General features: G+C 45.1%; 2 protein-coding genes across 2 annotated transcripts; both read right to left on the bottom strand.

Moving 5' to 3' along the window:
• Nucleotides 1-211: 211 nt before the first annotated feature.
• On the bottom strand, nucleotides 212-7553 carry mccc1 (methylcrotonyl-CoA carboxylase subunit). Its single transcript, XM_086047862.1, has 19 exons — nucleotides 6974-7553; nucleotides 6550-6593; nucleotides 6117-6256; nucleotides 5942-6037; nucleotides 5681-5802; nucleotides 5421-5568; nucleotides 5131-5252; nucleotides 4940-5051; nucleotides 4502-4583; nucleotides 4313-4440; nucleotides 4060-4243; nucleotides 3868-3977; nucleotides 3439-3655; nucleotides 3257-3343; nucleotides 2505-2554; nucleotides 2276-2413; nucleotides 1993-2100; nucleotides 1077-1148; nucleotides 212-1000 (listed from the first exon to the last, which is right to left on the bottom strand). The coding sequence occupies exons 1-19, from the start codon at nucleotides 7027-7029 to the stop codon at nucleotides 869-871; spliced, it is 2148 nt and encodes a 715-aa protein (XP_085903988.1). The 5' UTR covers nucleotides 7030-7553; the 3' UTR covers nucleotides 212-868.
• A 145-nt stretch (nucleotides 7554-7698) lies between these two features.
• lamp3 (lysosome associated membrane protein 3) lies at nucleotides 7699-10678 on the bottom strand. Its single transcript, XM_086047873.1, has 7 exons — nucleotides 10499-10678; nucleotides 9357-9416; nucleotides 9122-9204; nucleotides 8446-8571; nucleotides 8267-8339; nucleotides 8021-8191; nucleotides 7699-7947 (listed from the first exon to the last, which is right to left on the bottom strand). Exons 1-7 carry the CDS (start codon nucleotides 10548-10550, stop codon nucleotides 7808-7810), a joined length of 705 nt encoding a protein of 234 aa, XP_085903999.1. The 5' UTR covers nucleotides 10551-10678; the 3' UTR covers nucleotides 7699-7807.
• Nucleotides 10679-11268: the final 590 nt, after the last annotated feature.

Genomic DNA, 11268 nt, shown 5'->3' with positions numbered 1-11268 from the left:
AAATAAACAATGCATGGTAAAATCCGTATTGCGCAGACTTAAATACCCCAAAATTATAATATCTCAAAAACATGCCATGCTAGGGAATAAAAAGTCAAGGCATTTTTAAATCTGTGCCCAAAATACATTCATGGATACATAAAGCCATCTCTGATTCAAATTTGCTGTTGACCAGTGTTATGTGATTCAAACACGAGACGAGACCACAATAAGCTTTTGCATATGACTAATTTATTAAGTAACAGTAACAGATGAGCCAATTTGCACTTTTCGCTTTTAAAAATCATCCAACACAAGCTAGAAACTACTCAACTTTCTGGAGTGTGGCGATACTGTTCTAGTGTTCTGATTGATTAAAAAAAAACATTTTGTTGAGTGTGGGGATTATTTTGACAGAAAATTCATTTGCATTCACAGAATAGAGTTAAAATATTTCATGATCAATGACGACTTTTGAAACCATGTGCACATACCCACATGTGGGATGTCAATCTGCCCCCCCCTAAAAAAAAAAAAAATGAATTGATGCCCATGACAAATGTCCCTCACTCATCAGTAACCATTTCTTGTATTGTGAAGTTGTGCCAGCATTCCGTTCATTCCTCACTTGAAGTCAGAGGGACAAAGTGGATCCGGTTCGTCCGTCAGCCTGACAGCAGGCAAGCAAGCGCGGCGATACGACGATTAGCCAGACAGCAACTTACAAAGACTCAAAGAAATACAAAAGGCAGCAGAGTGTAAAGGCCACTGTCTCTTGAGCATGTTGACATTTCGACTCCAAAACGTCCATTTTCAGCCTCCAAGTTAAAAAAGAGGCGCCTCGACCCTTCCAGACTGAGCCTGAGCAGCTCTGCGGCTTTCCGCGGCGCTACTGTGCCCCCTCCTCGTCAGCCCCGCCCTCTTCTTCCAGTTCCACCAAGGGAGCGTGTCGATTGGCCTGAGAGCCCTCGATGAAGAAGACCTTTGCGATCACGCCCGACTTGGGTGCCCGGATGATGTGCTGTTGAGGAGTTGAAGCGGTCACCCGTTCGAAAAGGAACTTTGCGTGTGTGCGAGCGCGCTCAAGTGTGTCTCACCTCCATCTTCATGGCGATCATCACCATCAGCGGGTCGCCAACGTTCACTTTGTCGCCCGCCTTCACCAGCACCTAACGCAAAACAAAGTCACTGTTAGTCCACAAACAGATTTTTATTTTTTTTTGTTGCGATTATTTACTGAAGAAAACCTAACATATTTTGTCTTTTTGTGCTCAGGCCACAGCATTGTCTAATGTAAAAGTCGTGCTTTTGCAACATCTAGGTGCCGATGAACGATGTTAAAGTGATTTGGGGAAGTTGTGGCGGCTATAGAAAATAAAACCTAAACATATTTAAAGAAACTAAATCTCAGTTATCAGTGACAAAGGAAAAGGTTTGGTTCTAAGCGTAGAAGCTTTTTATAATTAACGTGTGATACTGTGCAAAAAAGTTAAGTGATTGTTTTTCATTAAACTTTTGTTACATTTACAAAAGAAATTGTGTGCCACATTCCCACAATAAAAATAATTTAAAATTTTAAGTTGATCACTTAACTTTTTTTACACTTAAAAAAAAATTGTGTGCCACATTTCCACAATAAAAATAATTTTAAGTTGAAACAAATGACACATTTTAAAAATGTTTTACATTTAAAAAAAATAATAATTTGAAATGAAAAGTATGACATCTGTTCAAATACAACTTTTCTTCATTTAAACAAATTGTGTGCCATCTTTCTTCTTTTTTTTTTTTTTTTTCTCCCCTCAAGACCTTTTGTTTTGGGCTGTTTTTAATTTGGTTATTGGAAGATGTGTCCGGTCAATAAAAAACACGCAACTTTGGACAGCGCCGTGCTAAGCGGAGGCAAGTTTTGGCTGTTAAGAAACGAGACCACGGATTCCCCCCATCTGGTCAACGCTCGTAACAGGCCCGGCGAGGGGATCTGCTCCGCGTGTCGGGACGAAGCCGAGGCACCTTCTCGATGGTTCCGGTCATGGGGGCCACGGCGCCGCCCTGAGCGCCCGACCCGCTCACAGCAGCCAGATACTTTGGAACCGGAACGGCCACGTCCGCGCTCTCCTCCTGCGCACGCCGCACACAACAACACAAATGTTAGCTTTTTGTTTCTTTTTTTTCCTTCTTCTTTAAGTAGCCTCCTCAAGATGGCTAGTAAGGGTCCTGAACAAAAGCTCTCAAAGAGCTTCCCATGGACAACCGAGCCCTTTTCCGTCCTCTCCGAAGCGTTTCTCTGACTGACCGTGGAGAAGAGGTGGACGACGTTGTCCAGGATGACAAGTTTGGGCCGAGACTTGACGCCGTTGACGGAACAGTGCAGAAAGGAAGCTCCGCCCTCCGCCTCCAACTCCCCCGTCACATGGAACAGCTCCTCGCCCGACTGAAAAGCAGCCCACAGGATCAATAAGTTAAAAAGTTGACAGTGCTTCCGTTTCAACATGTTGTTCGGCGTCTGTTCGAATGGGCCTCGCCTGCATCGTGTAGCTCCCATCTTTGTTGTATGTGATGACCACGTCAACCTCTGCAAAAAAAGCAAATCATCTTTTTTTTTTTTTTTTTTTTTAAGGACTGTACAGTGAGTGCATTTGACAAACCTGTCCTAAATTGTCACTGGGCTTTTTGGGAGCACTTTCCCACTCGTCTAATTTAAAAAAAAAAAAAAAAAAATGCATTCATTTATTTCTTCTCGCTAGCTGATGCTGAACAACTTGTAGCATTCAAGTAACTCACTTTTGTGACTGACTGGAATGAGATCATATTTCGCCAGTGCCAACTTCAATACAATTTCAAATTGAAAATCCTTCTCCTCGCCTAGAAAACAATAACAAGTCCGGCGCTGTTACACCTTTGCACTTGTGGTGCCTCATCAGCCTCCAAGTGCAGTACACCTTCTCCGGTATTTTCCACGTCCGAACTAGGATTCGTGATACGACATGCACATTTCCTGCGCCCACTTGTGGATTTAGGGGGGAAACTTCAATGTTGGCAAAAAGATGCCACATACTCTGCCTATTGGAAAAGTAGCCTGCCTCATCTATCAGACAGGCCTGCGGGTCCGAGGGACAATGCTCAAGTGGCATCTCGACCGAGCGATCGGGTTCAACCAAGTTTCTGTGATGACTTCCAAGTGGCTTCCCGAAATGACTGAAAAGCACTTGTGGATGACGACCGTATCAGCGATGGCCAATGGCCAATTCCTTCCCTCGGGATGCCCGCAACTTACTTTTGTCTCCCAGCTGCAGCGTCAAGCTCCTGTGCAAGCGCGTGTTCATCCTCCAGCCGCTGCTCGAGCCAAATGGCGAGAAAGGATCTGGCGGACGCAAAACGCAAACACGCATTGGCGGCTCTTTTGCTTCAGACACGCTGGCGGCCTGGAACGGGCAGAGCCGCGTGGCGTCCCCTCACCCGCCGAGGCGCCGGTGAAGTCCTGCGTGCGTTTCCTCTCGTGGAGCAGCAGGCCCAGGGCCGCCTGGCAGACGGCGGCCCCGGAGGGCGCTTTGGGCGCGGGGAAGAGGTCGGCGTAGTGCTGCGGGATGAAGCTGGTGCTCACGTTGCCCGCCTCAAACTCCGGGTGGCCCGACAGACTCAACAGGAAGTCGATGTTGGTGCTCAGGCCCACAATCTGACGGCAGCAGAAGGAAGGCAGAAAACCATTCGACGCAATTCGTGGGACGTTCGATTTTAACGGAACTAGAGGGGAAATAATTAATCGTTTCAATGACAATGAGTCGATCACCAAATTAATCGGTAATTCTTCCTGATATTCAATGAATCTTTTTTACATTTCAGTTTGGCACATTGGCGACATGTACGTGCTCGTATTCCATGCCTTACATTGTATTGCCTTAAGCAGTAGCGCAGCTTCTTCAGGGCGGCACAGCGGTCCTCCCCCCACACCACAAGCTTTGCTATCATTGGATCATAATGAGCGGACACCTCGTCTCCTACAAACACACACACACACACACAATTTATTCCCGAATTTACAACCCCCAGCTGTCCCATGCCACATGAATGCCTTGACACCTTCTCTGACTCCAGTCTCGATGCGGGTGTGCCGGTCTGCCGGAGGGGTGGAGAGATGCAGCAGAGGCCCCGCCCCCGGGAGGAAGTCGTTGTTTGGATCCTCGGCATAAATGCGGGCCTCAAAGGAGTGACCTCTGAGCATGATGTCATCCTGGAGCAGAGGTAGGCGCTCGCCTGCCGCCACCTGCAGGCCACAATGGGTAGCGCGTGAGCTCGGGGACGCCGCCCAAGAGCTGCGGCGCCGGCGGCTCACCCTGAGCTGCCACTCCACCAGGTCCGTGCCGGTGATCATCTCAGAGACGGGATGCTCCACCTGCAGCCTCGTGTTCATCTCCATGAAGTAGAAGTTGTGCCGGGCATCCATGATGAACTCCACCGTGCCTGAGCGGGGGCGTTATGTAAGCTTAAAGACCGACCGGACGAGCGTGCGCGCGCATCTGACCTGCTCCGACATAGTTGACAGCCTTAGCCGCCCTCACGGCTGCTTCGCCAAGTTTTCTCCGAACCTCAGCATTGATGCCAGGCTGAAAAAGCAAACATGTTGTGATATCATTAGCTTGTCCAATAAAGCAGCATCCATTTGTCATATGCACGAGGCACAGCGCAACACTGACTGTAAGGTGATGTTTTTTTTTTTTTTTTTTGTATTTTAAAGCCTCTTGCAAACAAGGAGTGGACAAAATGAGCTCAAAATGAATTCATGGTATCAAGGGTCTGTTTTAGGGCCCATTCTTTTTTGCGCACTGCAAATACGAAATGAATCATTTTTGCCCCCAACAGCTTCATTCCTAAAGTTGTCACCTGTTGAAGGTGATTCACTTAAAACGTGCGTTTTTATCCGGGTCAGGCTTTTAATCCAAAGGTAAACGTGTCCACTCACTCCCGGCGCTTCCTCAATGATCTTCTGATGTCTCCGCTGGACGCTGCAGTCCCTCTCGAACAGGTAGACGGCGTTCCCGTGCATGTCCCCGAACACCTGAACCTCAACATGTCTGCACGCAAACACAAAGATTAAAATCCAAAAGTCGCACTCTCGACAACTTCGTTCCACTGAGTTGGATTGTTTCTTACCTGGGATCCTCCACAAACTTCTCAATCAGCATGACGTCATCGTTGAAGGATTTTCGGGCTTCTCGTCTTGCAGACTCCAACTGCTCCGAGAAGTCCGAGTCGGACCGTGCAATGCGCATCCCCTGGTTACCCCCCAAAAAAAATTTAAAAAAATAAATAGAGTCTGTAGCTACGTTTTGATGGTTGTTGATGGCTGGATCTTTTCTACACGCATTGAAAAATGTATAATGAAAAATGCAATCTACATATTTGGCATTTTTATCCTCCAACCGGCCAACTTGTCATCTCACCTTGCCGCCCCCTCCACGGACCGCCTTGATCATCACAGGGTAGCCTATCTTTACGGCCTCCGCTTGCAATCTCTCATTTGACTGGTCATCGCCATGGTAGCCTCCAACGATTGGCACCCCCGCGGCCGACATGATGTGTTTGGATGTGCTGAGAAATAAACCAACACAAAGAAAGCGCAATTGTCACCGAGCTGCCGTGGGCTCCGTTTATTAACAGTATTCCAACACCAAATGTGACAAAATGCTCGTGCTTAGTGCACCTCTTAATGCCCATGTCTCGGATGGCGGAGGACGGCGGTCCAATGAAGATGATTCCGTTTTCTTTACAAGCCTCTGCAAACTCTGTGTTTTCCGACAGAAAGCCATAACCAGGGTGGACTGCCTAAACACACACACAGAGAAGCAGAAGTAATGATTAAAAATCGTCGACGACAAGCAAACATGTAAAACGACTGACACACGTCTTGTCCTCGCTGTTGCTAGAAGTATCGAAACAGCCCGCCGAGTACACGACCACTCACGTGTGATCCCGACTTCCTGGCCACTTCTAAAACCTTCTCCATGCTGAGATAGCTCTGCTGGGAGGCGGGCGGCCCGATGTGGTAGGCTTCATCTGCCTAGAAAAACAGCCAGAATAGAGAATGCAGCTTTTGGGGACTTTGGGACATTTCTAAGAGGCACATTGAACTGTCTCACCATGGCAACGTGCATGGAGTGTCTGTCAGCATCACTGTACACAGCCACGGAGCGGACGCCCATCTTCTTTGCTGTGCGCATTACTCGACAGGCGATCTCCCCTCGATTGGCTATCAGCACCTTCTCGATCCTTCCCACGCCTATCAACAACGTGACGCTGTCTTTTAGTAGTTGTTTGACCAAATAAAAATGCAATCGGATAACACTCTACGGCAGAGCAATTGTACTGTCCGCTCAAGCATTAGCATCATAAAGTGTAGCCTTTTCCCAACATTGATTAAAGTCATTTTTTTCTCTCAAAATTCTACACATAACAAGCCATAATGACAACATGAAAAGGTTTGAAGTTTTTGCCAACAAACGTGAATGACATTTAAGTACATAATTCAGAATCCTAAGTCACGTGTTTCGTAAACAGCAATGAATCTCTCACCTCCCGAAAGAAGTCTCACTCCTCTTTTGGTCCATAACAATTTCCTGGAAAGAGAATTTGCACAAAATGAATTGAATGGTGGTTAATTTGTGTACAAACAGTAGAGTACTACGACAAACATCCTTGCCAATGTTAGCTGACAGCCTGCTACCTCCTTTAACCTTGCCCAGATATAAACAGGGGCAGACCCCCGTCAAATGACCACTATTTCCTCTCGACAGTTGTGACAATAACCGCGGCAATTAAGGCTTAGCAACTGCGTGGAATTTTTTGTCCTCACTTTTTGTTTTCGTTAGCTCGGTTAACATTTCCAGAAGTGCTAAGTAGCAAGTAGCAATGATAAAGAAAGGCAGAACGAGCGGGTGACACGACAGCACGGGCCTTATTTTGCAAACAGCGACGTGCAGGTCATTCGTTTACTCACTGCGTGAATATCCTGAGACCGTGGAGAGTTGGGAAACTTAGAATGACTGCAGCCATTGCTGTCAGCTCGTACGACAAACAAGCTAGCTAGCTAGCTAGCTGAGCTTACTGACTTAGTACACACTGAGTGGAAAAAGGCGAAGCAAAAATGGAGAAATAATCAAACACCCTCTGTCCGCATTATCAAAGCCAATCTAAACTTGGACGCACGCGTGAAAGCGTAATTAGCGTACATATGACGATTCCAATGCTAAAAAAAACAACTCAAATTAATTCAAATTGTAGGAAGAAGTCTGTTTTCTATGTTTGAGCTTTACAGGTACCCGTAGTGTCGACGGCCAATGAGGAATGGTGACACGGAGGCGGGAGGAGGCTGCAATTACGCCAAAACACCAGCAGGGGGAAGCATTTCAAAGCATTTTGCTACACTTAGTTATGGGGCCAGTATTTACTAATTAATTAATTTGGTTAATGTAAATAATAAAGTAACGATAACAGTCAAATAAAATCATTTCGTATGTAATTAACATGTTTCGGTTCAAAGAATTATAGTTTCATTTAAATATTTCAATACATCAAAATAAGAATGAATCACTATTTTATGAACATTAAATATTTTACATACACATATTTTAACCATACCTATGAATGACCCATCTTTGAAAATCAAACGTGTCCCCTTAGCACAAAAGCATGCTCATTCATGGAATACAGCATTCACATTGATTGATATGATATACTGTAGTCTTTATTATTCTGTAATTTTGTTTAAAAATAACAAAATGAATTAACTATAGGATGGCGGGAATATAATTGACTACATCGAGTGTAGCGTTCAGAGGCTCTCGTAGCCACGGGTGCGATTTTCTTTAACCAATATGAAAGTCACGAGAGCAATCATCAACAGGCCGACTGCAACGGCCCACAGGATGATGGGGATGATCCTCTTGTTATAATCGGCCAAACACTCGTCCACTGAAAAAGGGGAAGCAGATTAAAATGATTCAAAACAAAACATGATTGTAGATGAAGCGAAATGTGTCTTCACCTTCTCCATAATGTCCGCTGGGCACACCGAATGCCTGCATCTGGAGCGGTGCCAGCTTAACACTCAGTTCCGAAGATGTCAGAAGCACATTTGCAGATTTGCACCGGAAGCTTCGACCGTAAGATGCCGCAAAGAGCTTGTCATGTGCCACCAGACCGAAATAAGTCTTATCTGAAGAAGGACAAAAGACAAACTCAAACGAGAAACTGAAGGGTTAAGTCATGTGCCCTTTCTTTTTGGTCTTACTTGCACATCCCGAGCAGACGGGCTGAGGGGTCAACGACGCTGTCAGCTTGCTGACGTAGAATACATTATTTTCCTGGGAAGAAAGACAAACAGTACTTTGTAATTCCCCGTTAGTCTCGGTTGGGTGTACATTTGCGAGTTGCGCACTGGAAGGTGCAAAACGGTCGAATGCGTTGTACCTTTTTGAAGGCGAAGTGCAGGCTGGCAGCATTCCCGGGTAATGCGAGGGACAAGACAGCCGATTGCCCGTGACAGGAGCCGCCCACGATGACCTTGAGGGGCTCCAGATTGAAAAACCAGCTCTTCTGAATGGGGTCAAAGGATCATTTCTTTTTACTCCTTCTGTCCATTTGCGCATTGACACCCACTGCAGATTGAGCCCCGTGTAGAAGAGTAAACATACAAACACAATATGTTTTGGAAAGGGCTGTGCAACAATTCACAAGAATAGTAAGTTCTTTTTCAGAATATTTATCTTTGTTACTATTTTTGTCATTTCAGATTGTGGTGTTTTCGTAACGGAACAGTTGTTTGCCTTTGACCAAAAGACGACCATCACTGGGCAGAATTGCGTTGACGCAATCTTCTTTCAAATGCGATTTGAAAAGCCATTATGTTTTGTTTTATTCCGCATCCTCATTTCTTGTTGAGTGTTATGAACAGACAGTGCTACGTGGCTCCCAATAAAGTGCGCACAAGCACATCATGTTGTACGTCTGTGTTTTGTTTAATCCGAAAAACAACACGCAGTTAATCAATTGTCTGCGGAAAAACGAGCGGAAATTTTCCTTTTTGACAGGCAAGAAGCACACACACAATCCCGCATACACAACAGTGAGGCAATCAGTGCGTCACCTTCTTTATGATGACAATAAACTGAGCTCCCAGGCTGGCCTTGATGCATAGTTGCCCCTCTGAATTTGTCAGAGTGTAGGTTCCTGCAAAAAAAAAAAAACACCAGGCAATGACAGAACTTCAAACTCAGTCCAATCTTGAGCAAAAGCTGATTTGTGCCAAATGTGAAAAGTGTGATCATTTGGACCACACAGTGAACGCTGGTGAAATAAAGTCATATTGGGTTTGTGTATACCTATCAAAGGGAGGACCTCCAAGGGACGCAGCACTGGCCGGGAGATGTGAGCCCCAAAACCTGAAGCGGCAAAAATGGATTTCTCATTTCCAACTAAGTGGCCACCCATAATATAGCAATTTTTATTATAGAGAACCTGTCGAACGACAGTCAAATTAAAAAAAAAAAAAAAAAGAAGTCATTTACTGAACTGCTAAGCAACGGCACTCAAATTCTGAATTTCCTTGCATCTGTGTCATCTCAGCACACGACTTCAGCTCTCATTAGCACGCCAGCTAATCCATTTATGAGAATGTGGGCACTCCTTGACAGCAGCAACCTGTGCTAGGCCAGTAAAGCAGATCTACCCATCTACTATTTTGAAAAAAAATATGTTCCCAGCAGGTCCACTAGTTGAAACACGCCATTCTGATTAATGTTGTGTTTGTGGAAAATGAGTTAGCAGCAAAATCCACCTGTTTTTAGCCATCTGTGGCCCTGAGCAGTTGTGATGTCATTCTCATTTGACAGAAGTGACAAAATGGCCGCCCCCTGAGATGGCTAAATAAAAGAGTGGATTAACCCTTTATTCCACAAAGGCAATATTTATCCGAATTTCAACTAGTAGGCTTGCATGGAACTTATTCTTGAAAAAAATATGTTTGGGTTGACTTCCCCTCTAAATGACACTTAAAATTGCACTCAAAATTACACAAGCTCAAGATGAAAGGCTTACGTTAGTTAAATCAACACAACTTACAAATGGAAATGATTCAACTGACCACCCGGTGACAATTTGTACGTTTTGCAAGCGCATCAACAGAAATGCGTTGATTTGTATTCCCGGCCATCTTACATACTTGATACGCAAATAATTTGACACTTGTGAGCAAGCGTGAGTGCATGTAAACTTCTCATGTGGGAGGAAACCACAAAAACCGTTGCGAGTGGCAGTGCAGACGCACCTTTGTTTCAGGGAAACCGTGACTCGTGAAGCAAAAATACATTTCGGTGACATTTGCCGAGAAAATCATTTGTCATGTCCCAAACACGCCTCCCATCAACATTATCGTCGCATGAGCGCGGAAACCGATTCCGGTTCAGAAATAACCCCAATAGCTCAATTGCGAATGTGAGAATTTATTGTATGAGAGCAACCATACCTGGAATGAAAGCCGCCAAGAAAAGCAAACGCCATCCACTTGCGTGCATCATCAAACAAAATGCAAAACGATGATAGGCTTCGTGTTGATGCCAGAACGTGCCAATGCTAAGCTTTTTTTTTTTTTTTTTGACCAACCGCGTCAAGTCTCTTGGAGAGGAAGTGCCGTGTCACAGAAGGGTAGAACAATCATGTCTCACCCTGCCTCTCGATTTGACAACATGTATAGTATTCCTTTTGTGGGCCACGCCACATCTTTGACGACAAACCCATCCGCAGCCAAAGTGCAACTTTTTGTGCAACAAAATATGCACTCAACTCTTTTGTCTGTTTCATGAGTTTGACATTTTTTAAAGGATTCGATGAAGCCACAATTTAACGAGCAATATATGATTTTCAGGCGTTCATTTCCATTCACGTACTTTTGTCAGGAAGAAAACCTCTTTCTCGTTTCTGATGAAGACTTAGACCCACTATGCATCTGTATTTTAACGTTGGCCATGACGGTGATACACGGAGAGCTACTGTACGTATTTGTTTGAGGGGGTGGCGCTGGTACAAAGTCGGTGGCTTCGATTAGCTCAAACAAGTGGAGCTGCGCGCTCGATGGCGGTTCTTTGCCGATACGGCGCCAAATCACCTTTGCTCAAGAGAAGAGTTGGCTTTTGGGCCAAGCTGTGTCATTTCATAACACATATTTAATAAGTGAGTTATTCGGCTTCCCAATTGGGGAGCAACAAAAAAAAAAAAAAAAAAAAAAAAGGATGCAGT

The sequence above is a fragment of the Filicampus tigris genome, chromosome 12, assembly GCF_054856515.1.
Source record: "Filicampus tigris isolate MCC_2025a chromosome 12, RoL_Ftig_1.0, whole genome shotgun sequence".
Classification (NCBI taxonomy): Eukaryota; Metazoa; Chordata; class Actinopteri; order Syngnathiformes; family Syngnathidae; genus Filicampus; species Filicampus tigris.
This window is presented reverse-complemented; position numbering and strand designations above follow the sequence as displayed.